General features: G+C 36.2%; 2 protein-coding genes across 3 annotated transcripts; both read left to right on the plus strand.

Moving 5' to 3' along the window:
- Nucleotides 1-5,987: 5,987 nt before the first annotated feature.
- Nucleotides 5,988-14,506, plus strand: LOC133705961 (nuclear matrix constituent protein 1). Of its 2 annotated transcripts, XM_062131423.1 has the most exons (8): nt 5,991-6,529; nt 7,699-7,908; nt 8,810-9,063; nt 9,157-9,427; nt 9,507-9,590; nt 10,571-12,684; nt 13,730-13,940; nt 14,054-14,506. In XM_062131423.1, the coding sequence occupies exons 1-8, from the start codon at nt 6,215-6,217 to the stop codon at nt 14,267-14,269; spliced, it is 3,675 nt and encodes a 1,224-aa protein (XP_061987407.1). In that variant the 5' UTR covers nt 5,991-6,214; the 3' UTR covers nt 14,270-14,506. The 2 variants fall into 2 exon arrangements, 1 of the variants encoding a protein (XP_061987407.1); XR_009844371.1 differs by lacking the exons at nt 13,730-13,940; nt 14,054-14,506 and having other exon boundaries at nt 5,988-6,529; nt 9,507-9,663; nt 10,571-10,655.
- A 3,626-nt stretch (nt 14,507-18,132) lies between these two features.
- On the plus strand, nt 18,133-20,578 carry LOC133704417 (piriformospora indica-insensitive protein 2-like). Its single transcript, XM_062129232.1, has 2 exons — nt 18,133-18,434; nt 19,287-20,578. The coding sequence occupies exons 1-2, from the start codon at nt 18,219-18,221 to the stop codon at nt 20,508-20,510; spliced, it is 1,440 nt and encodes a 479-aa protein (XP_061985216.1). The 5' UTR covers nt 18,133-18,218; the 3' UTR covers nt 20,511-20,578.
- The last annotated feature ends 2,146 nt before the right edge of the window (nt 20,579-22,724 follow it).

The following is a 22,724-nucleotide window of genomic DNA, read 5'->3' on the forward strand; positions in this document are numbered from 1 at the left end:
TTTCATTACTTTGCTTATTAAAATTATATATTTAGATAAAAGAAATTAGTGTTTTACTGCATTTTACACAATAAAATTAATATTTTATATTTTTACGAGAATGAGCTTACTTGTTTTGCTACGAGGATAGTTAGGTCATTTCTTGGTAATTTAAATATAATTACCAATTTAATAAGGATTCCTGTAGTAATCATTATTAAATGTTACAATAAAAATACTTAACTTACCTTAAAAATTATTTTCATTTGATTACCTTAAAAGTTAAAAGTACTTAATCTCATTATATTTTGATGTTATCATTAAGCTGGGTTAGTAGCAATTTGATTTCTTCTTTTTATATATAAAATATATATAAAAAATTATTGGCACGTGGCATGAGTTGTAGTTCGGTGGAATAAAACCAGCTTTCACCGTGACATTTGAAGCACCACAAAGCCCTCTTCCACGTGTGGCTTCTCTCATGGTGGTTTGGCACAAGCAATCCTTTTTTTTCCTTTCTTGTTCTCTTTCTCATCTGTATTGAATTCCATGTTGGCCATTAAAAAATTCAACATTATCCTTTTATATTTTACATTTCATACTTGACCCTTGATATTTTGATTTATAAGTTTGATTCTTATTTTTTTATATAAAATTTTAATTTATTTTTAATTTTATCATTCGATTCATAATCTTAATTTTTAATTTCTTCAAGCTTGGACCTCATTCTCTTGATTTTTATTTTTGGTCTAAAGTCTCATGTGAGTTTGATTTTTGTTTTCAATTCTGCTATTCAATTCAAAGTTTGATGATATTTAAGATTAGATTCTCAATCTTTTGATTCTTATCCCTTTAATCAAATCTTAATTTGTTTACAATTTCATATTTAGATTCATAATATTGGTTTTTATTATTATTTTAAATTTGATCATTGTTCTCTTGATTTTTTATTTTTTTGTTTTGGATTCTTTTGTTTATTTCATTTTTCTTTTTAATTTTACCCCTTAATTAAGCCCTCATTGTTTTCATTTTAGATTTTGATCCTTAACTCTTTTATCAATTTTTTATTTGTTTTTAATTTTATTATTAGATTCATGATTCTGTTTTTTTTTCACATTTGATCTTTATTGTCTTGGTTTTTATTTTTTTGTTTTTGGTTCTTTTGCTCTTTTGATATTTCTTTTCAAATCTTCCATTTAATTCAAAATTTTAGATTGTCCTTTTATTTTTCCAGAGACGATTTGGTACAAGTATCAGGTCATGTGTTAGGTGGGTTGAACTGATTTAACCCAGGTCAAATTAAATTTTTTATTTTATAAAAAAAGTAGGAATGGCTTGATTTAAAAAAAAACAAAATAAAGGATAATACTCAATGATTTGTGACCCGCTCTTGACTAGGTTTGCCACGGGATGACCAAGTTATGGACCAACCCATGTGTTTTTTACTTCTTATCATTTTACACAAAAGTCAATTATCCTCAAATTTCTTTTAAAGCTATTCTCAATGTCTTATACTTGATTATCTCGTTTGTATGACCCTGTTTATGAGTTTTGACGACCTCATCTAAATTTGTTGGTGTTTTGTTTCTGTAGATTTCTTTTTGTTATTTTTATCCTTATATGTTTGGATTTTTTGAGATTGACAACAATGTTTTTGTTTTTTAAATGAACAGTTAAAAGACTCAAGTGTCATCAGAATCAAATAATTATGAAACTCCACTGCAAGGACATTTTTATCCGTGTATATAATCTTATTTATTATTTTCAAATAGGCTTAAATGCATCTTGGTCTTTCAGTAATATAGATTATTCTTTTTAAAAAAGAAAAAGTTGGTGGTGCGTGACAAGCTCACGTCAACGAGTGGATGTTATCGGTGCCCTTTGGGTAGCGTGCGTTGTGATGTATGACCGTAAAATGTTGCCTTTTACAATTGTCACACGTCGGAAAACACCCCTCGCGTGGCATCGGCCCCCGGCCTGGCGATGACGGTTTTTGCTCTCTCTGTTAATTGGAATTGATTTTGTTGAAGTCGCCACCTAGTATTTAATTGAGGGTTACTAGGAAACCCGAGTTGACTGGTCTTGTCAGAGATTCACGGGTAAGGGACTGATTGTGGTTAGGGAAGGTATTAGCACCCATAACGCACCCTACCTGAGGTAAGCTGCTTCGTGACTTGACGTGTTAAAGAAGTTTTAAAAATTGTCTTTTCATCAGAATTTAGAAATACAACTTCTGTACAAGTTTGTATTTCTACACCGTGATCCAATCAAAATATTAAATCCTTCTTTATTCCTTGCAATTTTATCCTAAAAAAAAAATTCACAAGACAAATAAGAACACACACATTTTTTATTATATTTTTTTCTTCTTTTTTCTTTTTTCTCTTTTTTACATCCACAATACAAGTTATAAAATTCAAAAATAAATAAAAATTACATCACATAATTTACAATTTACAAAATAGTCCCCAAAACTCCAGAAAATGCAAAGGAAATGCTCCAAGAACACGAAAAATTCATGGCGACGCGTCTTCCCACGCGCCTCCGTCACTGGCGGCGCGTGGGTTCACGCGCCGTGAGGAAAACAGCCTGCCGGAACTGGCTTCTTCTCCTCCGCAGCGCTGTAACCTGCAGAACAACAAAGAAACACAACAACACAGGCAGTTGATTTTAGTTTTTATTTCAGATTTATTCTTCTCGGGTCTTTTAGATCTGCTCCGGGTCAACTGCTATGGTTCATCTTCCTCTCTTCTGCTTTGGCGTACTGGCAGCAAGGAGCGCTGGAGGTTGTTGACCGGTGGTGAAGGAGATCGGCTGCTGCTGCTGGTGGCCGATCTGTGGGCTCTGTTGAAAGCCGGCTGAAGAAGGAGGATTTGTCGTGGCTGGGGTTGCCGGCCGTGAGAAGGCTAAGAAGAAGGCAGTTGGGGCTGCCGCCGTGTTCGGTCTAGAGAAGAAAGGAACAGCAGCCGGCCTCTGGTTTTTGACAGAGGGGAGTGAACGACCGAGAAAGGGGTAGGTTCCAGCGGTGCCCCTTGATTCTCCAGTTCCCTTCTTTGCCAAAGAGAGGTGGTTGGCTGTGTTTAGGGAGAAGATCGGTTGAGAGGAGAAGTCGTCGTTTGGGTGCTTGCTGGAGTGGAAAGGGGAAGCGGTGAAGATGGGAAGCTGTGTTTGGGCTGAGGTTTGAGGTCGTGGCTGGTCAGCGGCTGGAAAAGGAAGAAACCGAAGGCAGAGGAGGAGATCGGTCTCTGTTTTTGGAAGAGATGGAGAGGCAGCCCTTGGTTTTTTTGCTGAGGAGAAAGGGAGACGGTGGAACCGATTGAGAGGGAGGATCGGCTTGGGTGAAGGAAGATGGAGAGGCAGCCCGCAAAAAAAATGGGTTGAGCGACAGGTTTCTCCCCAAAGAAAATCAAAGCCGGGTGGGGGTGACGGCTTTAGAGAAAAAGATGAGTTTAGGGTTAGGTTTTTTTGTTTTTTTTCTGATGTTGTCAAAATTGCCCCCCCTTCATTCTGAGTTGTAGGCTGCTATTTATAGGCAGAGTATTTTTTTCGGGCTTCAAAATTGGTCCCTCAAGTTTTGTGTTTGGCCCCTAATTTCAATCAATTCATTTGGTAAAAATTAAATTGGGTCTCTTAAAATTCTGATCTTTTCAATTAAGTCCAAATTAGGCTCCCAAACTTAATTTTTCACCAATTAAGTCCTCAAATTAATTTGACCCGCTTAAAGTATAATTAAGTCCTTGCACTTAATTAACTCCTTCAATTGGACCCAAATTAATTCTTGAACATAATTAAAATTTAATTTGGCCCATGATTAAATCAAATTGGCCCATTAAAAATTTAATTATGTCATTGGACTTAATTTTTATGCAAATTCGTCCAATACTCATTTAATTTGACCTTTGAATTTGTATTTTTCTATTTTTGGGCATAACAACGTATACTTGGGCCTTGAAATTCTTCCGAAAATTGCAGCTTGATTTTCGCCTATTTTTGCAGCTTTTCTTGGTCAGCTTTCTTCGCATTGCCAGCCTTTTATTTTATTATTTTTATTTTGATTTTTTTTTATTTTTTGATTTTTTTGAAAAAAAATGAATTTTGGAGAATCACCCAAAATTGGGTGATGACAACAACAATGATAGAGGCGTGACAATGTCCTTTTCCCAACAATATAGCATGGATGACAAGGGACAAATGACTTATCTTTAATAATCCTTTCTTTTTTCTTGTTCCTTTCTTTCTCATCACTAGAAAGTGCAAGTTGATCCTCTTTCTTATTCTTTTTATTTTTAATTTTTGTCGATGATCATTTTATAAAAGTTTTGTTTGTTTTTAATCTATTTCTTAATTTACAATTTCTTATCTATTTTATTTCCAGTTTGGTCCTTTTCGTTTTTATCTCTAGTTTTTGTCTTTGGCCCTCTTATAAAAGTTTTGTTGATTTTCAATTTCATCATCCAATCTAAGTTCTGTTGGCTTGGTCATTATTTTCTTGATTTATTTTCACTTGTTGAAGTTATTTTTCTTTTCAATTTAACCCTTCAATCAAATTATTTTTCTTGCTCTTTAATTTATTTTTTATTTAGATTTTCTCCCTTGCTCTTTTAATTACCATGTTTTATTTTATATAATTTTTTTTTGTAATTGATTTTTTCCAGATTTTATTATTCAACACTTTATTTGTCAGGGATTAGGCTTTTTATTTTATTTTTTCCATGTATGATACTTTCATTCTAATGACTCAGATCACAGGTTTGAAAGTGTATATATATATATATATATATATATATATATATATATATATATATATATTAAAAAGATTGACTTTGTGGTTTTTTTTTCTATCTCGCTATTCTAATCTCATTACCTGGGCTACGAGTTCTGTATATGAACACAAATTAGCTCGCCCTTTATTATCTAGGTTACATGTTTATTACACTATCTTGGGTTGACTATTTTTGTATTTTTTTTCTAGTTTCGCACTTTAAAATATTTTCCAAGGTCACTGTGATATTGTTTTTAAATTATATGTTATATCGTTACCTAAATTACCCTATATGTATTTAATTTCTAAAGATACTACTATGATTCATGTATGAATATTTTTATGTTTCAAGTAGATGAACTTTATTTTTAAAAATAAAATAATATTTATTTTTAAAATAATATTTCTAATATGTGCAATATTGCATAATGATTATTTTCCATTTTATTTTATTCAATTAATTTCACGTGTGTTTGTTTCTATTATCATTTGATTGAATATAAATATTTATATTAATAAACAAATTTATTAAATACAACCAATTAAATGACCTACACTGTGAGATCACATATCTTCATCTATACATGTTTCTTGATTTTTTTAGTTTTATTTTTAATTATCCTCAAAAGTTCTATTTGTTTATTTATATATATATATAATTTTTGATTTATTTAACTAGACACATGTATAAATTTTTTAATTTATATTTAGATTTTTTTATAAAAAAAATACTAAAAAATCTTGTATATTTAATTTTTTTTTGGAAAATTGTTTTTCAAGACGCGGCGAAACAAATAGCTAGTAAATAAAAAATTGGACGCTGACACCAAAAGCGACTGTGAATTAGCGCAGTAGCAAATAGTGATTAAAACAGCATAATTTGGGGGCATGATGCTGATGACAGGATCATAGAAACAAAGAGGACCCCCGCACACCACGCTCCGCTCCAAACGGTTAGGATGAGTGTAATTTGCATTTGCTGTAACAGTTAATTTTAAAAGTGTTATTTTTATTTTAAATTATATTAAAATAATATATTTTTTTAATTTTTAAAATTTATTTTTAATATTAATACATTAAATATATATAAAAAATATATTTTTTTCAAAAATAATTTTGTACCGCAAAACAGATGTTAACGCAACTGCCCTTTCCTGAAAAACGCAGCACGCCAGAAACTACGAGGGCAAAACTGTCAATACAAAAAGCCCGACAGAAGAAGAGCAGAAAATAACATTATCAACGAAATCGAGTGTACTTCGCCCTTAACATTCTTTTCTCGTCTCTGAAAATTAAACCCAGAAAAAAAAAAAAAACCAAATTTCAAGAAGAAGGTTTTCCGTTCCACCAACTCCGTTAACGATCTCATTTCCAGTTCGAATCCGTTAACTCTTCTTCAGACGGAGAAAAACCATAATTTGGCCCGTCTTTCTTGAATTTCTTTTTTTTGGGGTTTAGCAATCAAGCTTTTCGATGTTTACGCCACAGAGGAGGCCGTCGCCGGCAATCACGCTTACTCCTCGGAGTGAGATGCACAGAAGTGGCGGGGCCAATGCGGGGGCCACTAGCACTGGAATTGGGGCAAAGGGCAAGGCGGTGGCGTTAATTGACGGGGCGCTCCCGCCTCCACCGCCGGTGGGATCGCTGAGTGGGAATGCAGGGGCGCTGGATACGGAAGATGTGGAGGCTTGGAGGAGGTTTAGAGAGGTGGGTTTGTTGGATGAGGCTGCTATGGAGAGAAGGGACCGTGAGGCGCTTCTAGAGAAGGCATCGAGGCTTGAAAAGGAGGTTAGTTAGGGTTTTCCGTTTGTGGGTTTTTTTTTTTTGGGAATTTGGGGATTTTTTTAAATTTTTTTTTTGGTTTTGTTTGGAAGAATTTTTCTATAGGATTAAATTGATTAAAGGTAGGGTTTTTAGGGTTTGACAAACTGCTTTTAATATGTTTTTATTGTAATTTTATCACGGGACTAATTATTTGTGTTTTGTTTTGAATTTAAATGAGTGTTCCATTATTTCTCTAAAGGCTTGAATGAAATAGGCACATGAAAAAGGCAGAGTTCACCACTTTTACTAGGGTAAATGTCCATAAATCAAGTGTTAAAAATAGTCATTTAAATCTGATGCTTGTAATGCACACTTTTTATGCTTATTTTAGCAATCCTTATAATTCTTAGGATACTGAACTAGCAATTAATTAAGTTTGCTAGACCTAAGAATGAGATTCTATTAGGTGTTATCAGAGAGGGGGCTTTTTATTTATCATAAACTCTGTATATATAAGCCGAACCAGTGCATTAGTTTAACAGTGGTCCAATGTCGTATAGTGCCTTTGATGTCAATCAGTTTTAGTCTATAGGTCCGACTCTTCAACTTTTTTTTACCTCTATTTTTTGTTGTCTGCATCTCATCTAGTATTTCAAAAGGCCTCCATTTTAATTTTGCCATTTGATAGGTTTTACCACCATTTGTAATTTGAAGTTGGTTTTTCTCGCTTTTTATATGTTGTATAGAAAGACAAGGAATTTGAAGATGGGTGAATATTGATCTGGACTGCAAAGAATATGAATGCGATTTAAAGATCACTATTGGGCTAATTGAGTCACTGGTTTTGCACCAGTGCACACCCTTGGTGAATGGTGAAGATTTTCCTGCTTATTCTTCCACCTTTTGAAATACTTCACTGAACTTTCACATTTTCTGTTTTCATTATTCTGAGAAAGATGCCAATGTATTCTCAATCCCTCTTTTGGATTACTACAATACTTTAAAGGAAATAAAATGGAGCAACTGTAACTAAATTTGTTTGAAAAGTTTTAATTTTTAATTTCTTATGTTATGCAATTCTTTTTTCTTTCCTATCATATATTACAAAATTACTGGTGAAAAATCCAGAATCTAAATTTAAGAAAGCTGTACCATTATTTTGATCGTCTTTCCTTACTTTTTTTGTGGCGCAGCTTTTTGATTATCAATATAACATGGGCCTCCTCCTTATTGAGAAAAAAGAGTGGACTTCAAAGTATGAAGAACTAAGGCAAGCATGGGCAGAAACTGAAGAAATTCTCAAACGTGAACAGGCAGCGCACTTAATTGCTTTATCTGAAGTTGAGAAACGACAGGAAAACTTAAGAAAAGCATTGAGCGTTGAGAAGCAGTGTGTGGGTGAAGTATGTTGTTTCTTGCCATTGGTCTCGTTTGAATCTTCATATTAATATACTGTTTGCTTCTTTTTATGCTCTGTTTGACTTGCAGAGAGAAGATGAAAATTGAATGAAAAATGCTAATAAATTTATAATCTGTTTGGGTCATGCAATAGTTATGGAGCAAGATATGTGGAAGGGAGGGAAATTTTGTACACGATTGCTATGTCTTAATGGTCCATGTTGGTAGTTAGAAGCAACCTGATTTTGCATATGCTGCGCACTCATGTTCATGGGCCTATTCATAGGTTTTAAACTTGGATTAATACATTTGATTCACAGGCATCTCCTTTTTCATTCACTTTTTTTGAAGTTTTTTATCGAAAAGATACCACTTGTTTGCATAAAAATTACATATCTTTTTTTGAAGCAACCTCATGGTTTTTGCTTGTCATATTGTTTTTTTCTTACTGATGTAGCCTACTATTCATTCTTTTGGTGCTTGGATGTCCTTTGGTTTCATATATGTGATCCAATAGACCTTTGTTATGCACAGCGATAGTGTGCTGTAGTTGTCAGAAAATATAGTTAAAGCCGGTAACTTTGCAATCTGTCTCTTCAATTACTATTGAATCTGGTGGTTATGCACCACTGATATCCAAGAGAACCTTAAATCAAATGGCTGAAAGTCACACAAGCATTGCTTCTCTATCATTTATCTTTTTTTCCGTGTTGAGTTAAATATAATGTTAAAAGAGGCATGGGCAATCTTTAAACTTGTTTGGTTATGATGGATTTTTTTTGGAATATTTCTTGGTATCTGGTATGGTTCCTCACTGTAAACTTTCTCGTTACTTAAGTTTTTATCGGATCTCTTTATGGAAATTTTTTTGTTGATACTCATTGATTACACCTCTATTTATTACAGCTTGAAAAGGCTTTGCATGACTTGCAAGAGGAGCATGTTCTAATCAAGAAAGTTTCTGACTCAAAGTTGGCTGATGCAAAAGCTTTGGCTGCTGGAAATGAGGAGAAATCTCTGGAGGTAGAAGAAAAGATGCGCGTTGCTGAATCCAAGCTTGCTGAAGTTAACATGAAAAGCTCAGAGCTGGATATGAAATTAAATCAGTTAGAAGCTCGTGAAAACTTGCTTCAGAGGGAGCGCCTCTCCTTTAATACAGAGTATTCTATACTGCACTTCACTTTACTTCTCTCTTTTGTATATATTAAGGATGATATGTGACTTTTAGTGCCTATCTCATCGATTTTCTTTAGACGAGAAGCACACAAGGCAACTTTCTATAAACAGAGAGAAGACTTGCAAGAATGGGAGAAGAAACTACGTCAAGGGGAAGAGAGCTTATGTGAGCTCCGGAGGACCCTTAACCAGAGAGAGGAAAAGGCAAGTGAAGATGAGAGGGTTCTTAAGAAGAAGGAGAGGGATCTTGAAGAGGCAGAAAAGAAGGTTGATATATCATTTGCTAAGTTGAAGGAGAGGGAAGTTGATGTAAATAATCGGCTGTTGGGCTTGGTTACAAAAGAGAAGGTGATTCTTAACAGCTTTTTATCTAAGTTGATTGCCAATGAATTTCTGCATAATTTGTATATTCTATTATTTGTTCCAGGAAGCTGATTCTCTGAGAAGCACCCTAGAGATTAAAGAGAAGGAATTGCTTGCTTTGGAAGACAAGCTCAGTGCTAGAGAAAGAGTGAGTTGCAAAACCTGATTTATAACTGTTGAGTAAGATAGGATATACAGAGAATCCAATGCCTTTTAAGCAGGTATTATGAGAACCATGAAAAGGCATCTTGTTTTTCTGAGTATGAGCAATGAACTATATCTTCTAAATTAGATCAGTGTCAAGCTCCTACCCGTTCTTTTTCCTTAAAGTGAAAATAGTAAGCACCAACTTTCGATCAATGGAGTCTTGAGATTCCTTTTGCATGCAAGATGTTCTTTTGCGAACTTGAAGATGTGAACCTTTTATTTGATGGGGAAATTGTATGACTGTTTTAGAAGTTAGACTTTGTGTATCGCATTCAGTTGTTTATGTACTTTGTACATCTAGAGTTTCTTTATCTTTGAATTTCAAGTATGCACACTACACTCTTTTATAGATTATGGTGCTTTTCTTAAATCAATGAAATTTAATTATGCTATGTGGGGAAAAGATTCGAAGAGAGGTCTCCGTCATTTGTTTCTTGTGAAGACTCCTCAACATTGGATTTTTACTCATGTTTTCATTCATGTGAACTGTTACAATTAAAATACTGGAAACTTAAATCGTTAAGGTCTGGGCCTAATCTTGAACAATAAAAATTGTCTGGTAAGAAATCTGTGTTTGAATTGTGTGTTAAATCCCAAAATAGTTACCACTTGACACTTTTTACAATACAAGTTGCAACCTTTTTCCTGCAGTGAGAAATGAGTAGAGTTTTTAGTTACAGTTATAATTTCAAGTACTAGATTCTTTCTTGAGTACTCTTTCAATACATATGTTTAAAGATCTTTGATGGAAAGGTACTCAAGCCCCATGTATCACTGCATGATTATTTTATTAATTAATGTTATTTTAAATAGCTAGCAGACATCTTTTGGCGGGGTTTTATCCTTTAAGCAACAATGTTGATATGATTTTAGTTAAATGAAATGTTAGCTGATAATTTATGTTTCTGGGATTTTCTACAGGTGGAAGTCCAGGAGCTCCTTGATGAGCATAGGACCATTCTTGATGCTAAAATTCAGGAGGCTGACTTGGAATTGACAGAGAAAAGGAAGAATCTTGAAGAAGAATTGAGAAGCAAGTCTGATGGAGTGAGGCTGCTGGAAACAGAAATCTTTCACAGAGAAGAAAAGTTGGGAAAGCGAGAGCTAGCTTTGGATAGGAAGTCTGATAGGATGAAGGATAAAGAGAAGGACCTTGATGCAAAATTGAAGGTTGTAAAGGAGAAAGATAAGTCTATGAAGGCTGAGCAGAAACAGTTGGAGCTGCAGAAGAAGCAATTGCTTTCTGATGAAGTAAGTGTGCAACTCCTCGAGGATGACTGCGAGAAGCTGAGGGCCGAGATTGCTCAGCAGGAGTTGCAGATTGGGGAAGAGAGTGAAAGCATTAAAATAACTAATAACGAGAGGTTAGAATACCTTCGCTTGCAGGCTGAACTGAAACAGGAACTAGAGAAGTGCCGGCGCCAGGCAGAGTTTCTTTTGAAAGAAGCTGAAGAGTTAGAACAGGAAAGGGAGAGGTCTGAGAAGGAGAGGGAAGTGCTGGAAGAGAAAAGAGCTCAAATTAACAAGGAGCAGAAGGACATTGTTGAAGAGAGAGAGAGATTAGAAAAGATGAAGTATGCTGGAGGGGAAAGCCTGAAAAAAGAGGAAAATGACATTCAGGAGTATGCTCAGAGAGAGTTGGAGGCTATTAGACTAGAGAAAGAATCGTTTGAAGCCAGAAAGAGGCATGAACAATTGGTTTTATCTGAAAAGGCTGAAAATGTGCACATTCAAATGGTTCAAGACTTTGAATCAGAGAGATGTAATTTTGAGACTGGCTTAATAAATAGGCGGGAAGAAATGGAGAAAGCACTGCGAGGAAGGGAAAGGGCGATTGAGGTGCTGAAGGAGAGAGAACTTAACACCATTAACAACTTAAAAGAAGTTGCACGCAGGGAAATGGAAGAAATAGAGTCTGAAAGACGTGCAATGGACAAGGAAAGACAAGAAGTTGTAAAAAACAAGGAGAAGCTAGAAGAACAACAATATGGAATTAAGAAGGACATTGATGAGCTTGGGATGCTTAGCAATAAGCTTCGGAAACAAAGAGAGCAGGTTATCAGAGAAAGAAACTACTTTCTTTCATTTGTTGAGAAGCACAAGAGCTGCACGAATTGTGGAGATGTTACTAGGGAGTTTGTACTTTCTGATCTCCAGCCACCGGAGATGGAAGAAAGAGAGACCCTTCCTTCACCAAAAATATCTGATGAATTTTTCAGGAATAATGAAGGTGGTGCAGATGCTTCTGATATTCTGAATATCAAGAGACCCCTCAGTGAAGATTTGGGATCCTACTCTCAGGGACGCATGTCGTGGCTCCGCAAATGCACCTCAAAGATTTTCAGCATTTCTCCTACTAGAAAGATTCAGCATGTTTCTGCTCCAGCATTTGAGGGAGGGTTCCCTTCATCACCTGTGCGTGCTGATATGGAAGAAAGAGTTGAGGGATCTGCTGTGCAAAAAGCTATCACATCCAGTTCTATTCCTGTAGATCAAGCACAAGTGTCCTTTGGTACTGCAGATGATACTGTTGACATTCAGCATCCCCAATCTGATGGAATAAAAAGAGATGCAGGTGGTGGGTATTCTGTGTCTGTTGATGATCAAAGCTATATGGATAGTAAGACACAGGACCTGCCAGAAGATTCTGAGCTGTCAGAGCTGAAGAACAGAAGGCATAAACCTGGGAGGAGACAGAAGGCTGGACCAGGCAGAACAAGGTCAATAAAGGCAGTGGTTGAGGATGCAAAGTTGTTTCTTGGGGAAAGCCTCAAAGAAACTGAATATAATTCAAGTGTTCAGCCTAATGATATTTCTCGTAACAGTGATGAAAGTCGGGGTATAAATGTTACTAAGAAATCAGACGTTGCAAGAAAGCGGCAACGCCTACCTATAGAAAGAGAGCAGGATGCCGGTGACAGCGAAGGACACTCTGAGAGTGTCACTACTGGTGGGCGCAGGAAGAGGCAACAAATAGTGGCTCCAGAAGAGCCTACTCCAGGGCAAAAACGATACAATCTTCGACGCCACAAGATGTAAGTTTTTTGTGCGAGAATTTATGTACTGTGATGACAGCAATTTAATAGCTTTAAACATGGTGCGATGAGTGCATTTTGGGAGTTTTAGTGAGAGAACATGGATGTTTGTTTTATATATAATTTCACTTGGTCAATCGTTTCATTTGGTTTTCAAATATCAAAATTTTAAAACGCCAAGCAATTAACTACTGTGCTGTCAAAGCTTCTGTGTTTGAGAAATCAGAACTGTATTTGAGATGGCTGTCTGATTTATTTTTGAGTGAAAACTGTCGAGTTATTTATCATCGTGTTTTTGGGTTTGAAGTTTTTAACTGCCTGCCCTAGTTCAATTCTGCCCATGAGGAGAAAGATTACCCCCTGGGCAAGTTCATTCTGAAATGCCATCAGTTCACGTGTCGGATGTGTATAAAATGATTTGCTTGTGTATTATATGAGAGTTGCAATCCATCCCATTTTATCATGAAATTCTGTTTTGGTGCAAATAATCCATACAAGGTCATTTCAGAATAAAAGGAATGGTACATTACATTCTATATTGGTAGGAATATTTGCAGCTGCATATGCTATTTCTCGATCACCAGTTCATTTCTCGTTCAGATGCTGTTTATCTTTTTGTGCTTAAAAGATCAAAGAATTTTACGAAGTTGGAGTAGCCGAGTTTGCTAATGCTTTAAGGTGCATTTTTCTTTTCTTATATTGAAAGGCATTGGGAATGTTATTAAACACTTCATTGTTTTTACTGTAAAATTGAAAGTGATCCAGGTGTCAATTTGGGGTTTCTTTGAGCAGATATGGTTGCTATCTGAAATAAAAATACACCCTTTCTTATGGAAGATGGTCAATATTAGCATTTGCACATTATTTATTATTTCTTTACAGAACTATTTGCATATTATAATAAATAACATTAAGTGATATTGATTATTGCATTTTTGTGCGATTTATCTTACATAGGAATAACGTGTTATATTATAAGAAACGCAGCAGCAAGGAAGAATAATACTGCTGCTAGTTCTAAAGATTTTATTTCAACTGTGAGCAGTGCAGGCTTGACCGCAGCCACCCAAGCATCATCTGACTTGATGAAGGGCGAGAAAACAGCTGATGGTGCTGCTGCTGTGGAACCGATTCGAAACCCAGAAACTGCTTCTGGGCTGTCACTTGGAGTCACTAGTGAGAACAACAAATCTACCGACGTGGTGCAGGTTACTACACTAAAAAGTGTGGAGTTATCACAGGACAAGGTGGTCAGGGTAATATCCTACTGCTCTTGTGAAGCTGGCTAGTAGTTTGGTTAGGATTCTTGTTTAAATATTCTTTCCCGCAGCTGTAGTAATTGTTTTTTTTTTCAATTATTGTATTGCAGTTCCAAACAACAGATGTTGATTACCAAGCTGAGGCAGCGAAATCAGTTGGAATTACAGAGTTGAGTGAGGAAGTAAATGGGATACCAGATTTCGAGGATGAAGCTGAAAATGGCAGCACAGTACATGAGGATGAAGATGACTATGATGAAGATGAGTTGCAGCATCCTGGTGAAGTTTCAATGGGAAAGAAGATCTGGACCTTCTTCACTACATAGTGTTTGTTGCTATCGCTCTCTCATCAATGCCTAGATAGTGATGTAGTTGGAAATCATAGGTTCTCATTAAAATCCTCATGCACTTTCTCCTTTCCCTGCGTATTTGTTGGGAATTTAAGGGTTTCGTCTAGATGGCAAGTCCTGGCAGTAATTTGGTGGTTCAATTTGCAACATCCAGATTGTGTTTTTACTATCATGTATTTCTGAAATAAGTGCCCTGAGCTCTCTTTTGTTCAACAGCTGTCCAGCGAATTAATTTCATGCTCTGGTTCGTTATTTGTTCCGGAACAATCAGTGTCTCCGGTGATCTCGGCTCCTCACGAGATTGCTCCTCGGGACACAAAACTTGGGTGACCGGTGGCTGTTCGGTTATGAAAAGCTTCACCCAGATTGCAGAAGTTTGTTGCATGTTGTGACACAATTTGATGGAAACCTGTACGTGAAGAACCGTATTGCTGGTTTTCTTCCTTGATATTTTGAGGATGGTTAGGTCTCTTAAGACGTATATGCAAAGAACACATACGTCTGTGATCAGGAAATTGCTTGCAAATGGTGCCCTCTTAACTGACCTTTTCGATTGGGAGAAATTAAGTAGATGGTCATGAGAAATTAAATAACTGAAAATTAAATTCTTGTACCGAATAAATCATAACAGATGCTCGGAATTCTAATTCAGTAATTCTCGTAATTGTTGAAATCTAGCTAAAAACGTAACCTCCTTGCAAGGACGCCCTTTTAGATGGAACTCCTCTTCTGCTCCCGGGAAATCAAATCAATTCGGATCTTTCTCGGGTTTATCAGTCGCTCATTGTCAACGTCTTTTCCTCTTTTCTTGTACAGGACTCGTTCGCTTAATTATAAAGTACAGACAACAGGCCTTGAGCCCTCACTGACGGATTAGAACTGCTATAATGGATTAAAGTGATGGCGATTAATATCAGTAATTTATTTGATTTAATTTAATGTGAAAGCTAAGGTACTTTGCCTTCATCTCTCACCCCCGAGCTCGCTTACTTTTTTGTCTAGAAAGAGGCAACCACTAAAAAGGCAGTGTAGAAAAGGACCTTTCAACCTGTTAATAGGCCTGCCAAAACAATCAAGTAGAGAGTGGGCTATGCCTTCTTACCTCCCACCTCCCTAACCCCAACTAGATGCCGTGGTCCATGCTCCAACCACACCGCCAAGGCTCCGGTTGCAGTTACTGTTGTTTCTGGACCTTGTGTTTTCTCATCGCTTCCTCCGCCCTGTATCTCTTGTTCTCTAGGAAACACCTTAACTGAATTACCTAGATGGTTTCTGTAGCTTTATTCACCACATGGGCCCAACTAGATTTATGTCTTGTCCTTTAAGTTCCCAATCTTAGAGCAGTTAGGGAGGCTCGTCTTGTCACTTTCGTCTTAATGATGTTGTCAAGCACTGTATTCTCATCATTATCTTTGTTATTAGTATTTACTGTGCGGTGTGTTTTGAGCCAAATAGAAACTGCATGGTTATTTTGGCACCCTTGATCTCACATTATAATTAGCTCACTTGTTTACGCTCATTTCTTGATCGTAGAGGAGACAAAATGCATTTCTTTTTTTAATCTCTCATTAATTTTTTTCTTTTTTTGTTAATGCTCGATAATAAGAACACTTGGTGTGATCTTCAGGACCATTTATAGTTTGTGTTTTTTTATCCCAGCATATATGTGCCATTAATTATTATTAGCGGCTGCAAACTAGTGGTTTCAGGCTGGTTCCTTGAGAGTTACATATTAAAGATGGGACTTGCAATGCATCAAGTAATTAAAAATCATAATTGCGAATCAATTAGTTGATTTGCAAAGAGGTGGGAAAAACTGTGATAAATAAGTCAAAATAAATAATCATTATTAGTCATTTACAATGGCGTGTTACCGATTATTTTCTTTCCCAAGGTAACTGATAGCTTTTCAATTCTAAGAAGGTGGCCGGGCAGTGAAGGGTGAATGCTTTCCCCCTTCATTTCTTGGATTCAAACTTCAAATTTTAGAACAAGTACTTGGAAGAGTTTATTAGATGCTGAAATCTAGTCTCGTACAAGATGGTATGAAAATACTCATCATTCTTATATATATATATAAAGCTCTTTTTTTACAGTAATTATATTCTATCTTTTATAAACTTTTATGTCTCCAAGAAGATGAAAACGCAAGTAAACAGAGCTCCAAACAGAAGAAGAAAACGAAACCGATGACTTGCACCGATATGAATCTGGAATTCTGGATACCACGTGAAAAGGGCAAGCTTTTGTTTATTTGAAGAGAGCTGGAGCTATGAAAGAAGAAGGATGGGCAGCTAAAAAGGCAGGCATTTACTCCAAGGAAAAAGCCCCGACTACTAACCCGTCTACAAGCCTCTTTATCCCACTTTTTATAACATCAACGCTCCCTTGTCCTTAACCCTATGTCTCTCCGCAGAGGACTGTTACCACAGCAGCTCGAAAAGAAAGAACAGAAAAGCAAGTCATAAAACCCAACTTTGTCTTGCATGTGCATGCTGGATCTCTTGTTTTTGCATGTACAAAAACAATCAATGGCCCCCCCCCCCACCTCAAAAAACCCTAAGCCTTAACTTATTCTCTTCTCTTTAGCCACCTATCTCTACCATAAATTCCCCAACTACCAACCCGCCCTTTAACCCTCTTTAGTAGGAAAATCAATGAGGATAAATAATCATAGTTCCTCGCACTGTTATTAATGGAAATTAGCTCAAATATACGGATAAACCTCCATTTAAATACATGAAGTTTCAAGTCTTTTACTCTTATCCGTTCTGTCTCTAATGTACTCGATACCGAGCAATATCACCCCCTCCCCCTCAATTCTTTTGTTGCGAGTTACGGTTAAAATATCCTCTTTCAATTCACATGTAATAATCAAGGGTTTTCATTCAAGACATAGAAAAAATCCTTTGTCTATCTTGAAGGATAATTTTACCATGAATCATAATAAATAAATATTCGCTCTACTTCACTATTTTGTATAAAAAAAGAAAATATAACAAACTCATTTCACACTAAAATAGCTCTTTATGATATATTAGGCCTTGAATGGCATTAAACAGTAGCGCGCAAATTAAATGAGATTTTTTAAATAACATTAATAAATAATTATGTGTGAGATGAAATTAAAAAAAATAAAAAATTAAGATTTAAATTGATAACGGATAAAATATTAGAGGTTATATTTGGGTTTCTTTTAAGGGTTTATTTGAGATTATAATAGTGATTATGGTTTAAAGTAATTATTATTTAAAAATATATTTAAATAAATTTTTTTATTTTTTTAAAATTATTTTTAACAATAGCATATTAAAAAAATAATTTATTTTTAAAAGTTTTAAAAGTTTTAAAAACACTAAACATAACTTAAATCCAGCCAGGAAGAATATCGAAGGACAAAGGATGTCACCTATCTTCCCCTTCGCTTTCTGAAATACACTGTTCAAGGCCCCTTCACTTGCTCGTGTTCTGATCCTTTATATTATTGTCATTACTATTATTGCCATCACAGCTTTGAAAGTTGTGCTTGGATCCTTCTCCTGTCCTGCTCCACTGCTATATTACTCACCTTTCCTCTTCTATGAACAGAAGAAAAAACAAGTGCATGCTCAAAGTTTCGTTTTCTTTCCAGTGTTTTCTTAATTTGTTCTGCTTTGGTTTTCACTTCTCTTTAGATGTCTCTCTCCGAGATACCTTGGTGACTTCTATAGAGTGTAAAAGTCAATGGCTATCAAGAGGATACCATGTCCATGTCCCTCAACACCTCTACTCCCTTTGCTTTTTTCTGTTTCTCTTCTTTTTCAATCTTAAAATGCTCACCTGGGTTCAGGCCAAGTTTCTTATCTCTGCCAATGTCTTCTGTTAATGTTCTGTTTTAACCCAACCAGTCTTATATTATTGTTTCTGCTTAATTCTCTCTTTACCCATGATGAAGACTTTTAACATAAACAGTCATGTCATTTTGGTCCTATGCATAATGAGTTTAGGTGTTTGGTGCTATGGGGAAGAAGATTATAATGGTGCAGTTCCAATGGAGGAAGGTGAGAAAACAGCTCTATACTCTGCCATTCAAGGCTTTGTAGGTAATTGGTGGAATGGCTCAGATCTCTATCCGGATCCTTGTGGGTGGACTCCTGTTCAGGTACATATACACCTTTTATCCCCATGAATCTTTTTTTTTTTTTTATGAATGACCCCATGAATCTTTACTGTTACATTGCGCAATATATTGTCCCAAGGATCACCACCTGATTTTCTGTATCCTTTACAGTACGTGATCATCAGAAGTTTATTAAAAAACTATATAGAGATGAGATTAAAATATTGCCATTTTAGACGCATTTACTGTTCTTTTCTGATATACTGAATTAGGTTGTGCCATTATGATGCAAGCCTGCTGAAGTAAAATTGTCCACTAGTATAGTTTGAGGGGGTACCGATTAACTTTTGGTTATGTTCTCAAAGCGAAACACCACCCCACTCCATGATTTAGCAGTATGGTTCGGTGTGATTATAGATAGATTCATGGCCATGTCCTAGCTAAGACCATAAATGGTTAAATTTCCGTAATCCAAATTTACTTTTGGGGAATTTCTATGACCTGATTTGAAGTGAAACAACAATCTCTCACTAACATTTTTCATTGACAATGTACCAAGTGATCCATCTTCCCTGGAAACCCCATTTGGAAGTTTAAGTACTGTTTTCATCTGCTAAAATCCTGAATACTGCAATTTAGTGACATTAGAGAATAATTTAACGTCATAGATCGTGAAGGCACTCCTTTGTAAAAGCTACATTTCCTTCTCATCTGAACTGTCTTGCACAAGAAGTTTATCGTTCATGTACAAGTAGGGATTTTTAATACTAGAGATACGCAATTATCACTCCTGTCATCATTATCATAATTTTTGGGATAGGATTCAGTATTAACCATGTGCATTTTTAGTTTAAAGTCTCCAAAAAATGTGATGCAATTTTTTTTCTTTCACAGGGAGTCTCCTGTGATCTATTTGATGGGCTTTGGTATGTCACTGCTTTAAGCATTGGACCCATTCTGGACAATTATCTTGATTGTGCTCCAATTGTGGAGTTTAGACCACAATTGTTTGAGCTCAAGCACCTAAAGTCTCTAACTTTCTTCAGTTGCTTTGTGTCTCCCCACGAACATCCAATCATTATCCCTAGCAAGAACTGGGAAAAACTTGCAGGCAACTTGGAAACATTAGAGTTTCGATCAAACCCTGGTCTCATTGGAAAAGTTCCATCAAGCTTTGGTAGCCTAATTAGGCTCCAGTCTTTAGTACTACTAGAAAATGGATTGACTGGTGAATTACCAAGAAATGTTGGTAACTTGACCAAGTTGAAGAGGCTAGTCCTTGCTGCAAACTGGTTTTATGGGAGGATTCCAGATAATTTCGGTGGGTTAAATGAGCTATTAATCTTGGATTTAAGTAGGAATTTACTATCTGGGTCTCTGCCTTTGACTCTTGGGGGTCTCAATTCACTTTTAAAACTTGATTTGAGCAACAATCAGCTTGTAGGCAGCCTGCCAACAGTGATGTGTTACATGAAGAATTTGACACTTTTAGACCTGAGAAACAACAGCTTTTCTGGTGGATTGACCAAGTCACTGCAAGAGATGTATTCTTTGGAAGAAATGGCCTTGTCTAACAACCCGATTGGAGGAGACCTTCAGGGCCTAGAGTGGCATAGCCTACAGAATTTGGTGGTCCTGGACCTCTCCAATATGGGCTTAACAGGTGAGATTCCCGAGTCCATTGCTGAATTGAAGAGGCTGAGATTTTTGGGTCTTAGAGGCAACAGGCTCACAGGAAATCTCTCCCCAAAGCTAGCAACTTTGCCATGTGTTAGTGCACTCTACCTGGATGGAAACAATCTGACAGGAGAGCTCAAGTTTTCTGGATGGTTTTATGGGAAAATGGGTAGGCGTTTTGGGGCTTGGAATAATCCAAATCTGTGTTACCCGGTTGGGTTAATGTCAACGGGCCATGCTCCATATGGGGTGAAACCATGCCAGCAAGAGGTCTCCTTAGTTGAAGCCAGCACAAATTCCATGTTAGGTGATGGCAATTTTAATCAGAATTCCCGTTTAATGGCCTCTTTGGGATTCCCAAGCTACGTCATTGATGGGTTTTGGAGGTTTTATTTAGTACAGGTATTTATGATGGTTCAACTGCTGAATTGTTTCATATAGGCCCAAGTTTGTGATGATGCTAAGCCTAGAAAGTAAACCTTTTAAATGTAACCGAAGTACATTAGTTTTCTTTTTCTTCCCTTTATCAGCTTATCTTTTACCTAGTAGTCACCTAAAGTGGAGGGTAATGGCTTTGCCCGCTATACAGAATCACAGATCTTTCTTTTGTATCCGAATGTTATTGAGTTATTTTATTTTATGAAGATGTTGATTGAGTTTATGTGGTTAGATACTCTATATATACTTTAATGAATGTGTCTCCCATTCGAGACATAACCTCCATATTACATAGGAAGCTTTGACAAGTGCCCGATTTTTATGTTAATTAAATCTTTTCAAGATTCAAGACATGACCTGTAATATTGATTTTGCTTGTCCCAATCTCACTTGACCAGCAGCGTTTTGTCCCTTCAAAGCTATGGAATGTTTGCAACTTAATTCGGGATCTGGGGATTTTGGTATTTTACTCACTGGCCTTTTTAGGGCATGGACAGCCTTTACATTAACTAACATGCAGGACATGTAATTGGATTTGCAGCAGCCAGTGCGTGCTGTACTTTTGATCGTGTTGCTAGGCTTGCATCTTAATGTGTACGGTGCTTTATGAACCTTGAGCATAGAGCTGAGACTAGGGTCCATTGAAGGACAAGAGAACAATGTGCAAGTTCTGTCAGCTGATCCGTGTTCTCTTTCTTCTAGGGTGGTTTCTTGTGAGCGGGGCATTAATAAGCTCTGAACTGTGACGCCTGCAGAAGAAATTGAATGTTCTCCACTCTCTTAAAGACTCTTCGTTGTCCAGATTAAAAAAATAATAGATTTTTCAATCCGAGTTTTTTGAATTTGTCAGCCACCCAACCAAAGTCACCACGCGTCAGTTTCAGTTGCCAGAAACAGGTAATTAGTTATCTAAAGATAAGTGTTTTGTGTATAAACATTGATTTTATTTTCGTAATTTTTATTTACAGTCTTGCAATGACGTAACAGAAAGGTAGTGTATGCTAAAGATTGATCGTGAAATTGTCGTCACCGAGTCCAGTAACTGTGTTTGAACTAATCGTTCCATTGACAGAGCCGCGCTGCGGCCATTAGTTTTATTTCCTACCATTCGAGGCATAATTCGATGGTTTGTGCCATGTTTCAACCAATCAAGTGGATGTGACATGCTAATGCAGGGAGAAAGCATTACTGGAGACGACAACTATGGCCATTTTCTATGCTGTACATTTGATTTGATTTGCAAGTTATTGCTACATATCTTAATCTTAGTTAAATCGATCCATATGGCATTAACCACCAAGACATCGGTGAGCATCGAATCCTTTTTCTTTTTTTTTCCTCTTCTTTTTCAAGGCAATCTCATATTGAAATTGTATCAAATTGATTCCTGTTAAATTCAAAGCTTCAAAGCTATCCCTTTTTTTTTTATTCCCCATTTGGAGTCCATCCAACTTTGACTCGAACCACCAGCTTAGTAAATCCTGATTCATTTTCCTACACCATGAGGTCATTAGAATGAGAATAATTAAAATTTTAGGGGAAAATGCAACTTGTAGCTTGGCCCATTTACACCTCAATTCATAGACCAAATCTTAAATTTTAAATTTTAAATCAGTTCACAGTGCTTCGTGGCTTTCTTCGGTACGCGACGAGGTCATATAGTTGAGGTTGCTGAAGTTTTTTAATGACTTCACAGTATCCTTTATAGTTTCGAACAATTGTCTCGGCACTCTAAAAAGGTTCATGAAAATATATCAATGTTTATACATTTTCATAATGAAACTATTCGATATACATTAAAAAAAAATGTTGAGCAGTATTCATAATATATAATTTCGAACAATTGTCTCAGCACCCCAAAAAGCACTTCTAGTTTTGTTATGCTTTTTATCTAGTTCCAATGGTATTGATTTTAATTCCACCGACTTATCCTGCAAGCAAAAACACCACTGAGTTGAGCTTGTGTCCTTGCTAAAATTAGGGGATAGACCAATTGCCGTCTAAAATAAACTAAAGAGTGAAAAAAAAAAGAACAGAGAAGTTGAAATATGAGAATGTCAATTGTCTCGTGCATGAGAGAAGTATCTCCAATGAAATCAATTACTTAGCTATTATAAATTAATTTGTTGAAATCAAAAGTCAAAGATGAAACCGTGATGGGAGAGCAGAGCAGGTGAAGTTGCATAGAAACTTGCTTTGCATGCGACCCCTCATCCA

Source organism: Populus nigra, chromosome 10 (assembly GCF_951802175.1).
Source record: "Populus nigra chromosome 10, ddPopNigr1.1, whole genome shotgun sequence".
Taxonomy (NCBI): domain Eukaryota; kingdom Viridiplantae; phylum Streptophyta; class Magnoliopsida; order Malpighiales; family Salicaceae; genus Populus; species Populus nigra.

Excerpts from the sequence above, each read along its gene's own strand:
- LOC133705961 (XM_062131423.1), top strand. The coding sequence starts at position 6,215 with ATGTTTACGCCACAGAGGAGGCCGTCGCCGGCAATCACGCTTACTCCT. Across the intron at positions 9,591-10,570 it reads AGCTCAGTGCTAGAGAAAGA|GTGGAAGTCCAGGAGCTCCT; the intron begins GTGAGTTGCAAA and ends GATTTTCTACAG. Across the intron at positions 12,685-13,729 it reads AATCTTCGACGCCACAAGAT|TGCAGGCTTGACCGCAGCCA; the intron begins GTAAGTTTTTTG and ends AACTGTGAGCAG.
- LOC133704417 (XM_062129232.1), top strand. The coding sequence starts at position 18,219 with ATGATGAAGACTTTTAACATAAACAGTCATGTCATTTTGGTCCTATGC. Across the intron at positions 18,435-19,286 it reads GTGGGTGGACTCCTGTTCAG|GGAGTCTCCTGTGATCTATT; the intron begins GTACATATACAC and ends TTTCTTTCACAG.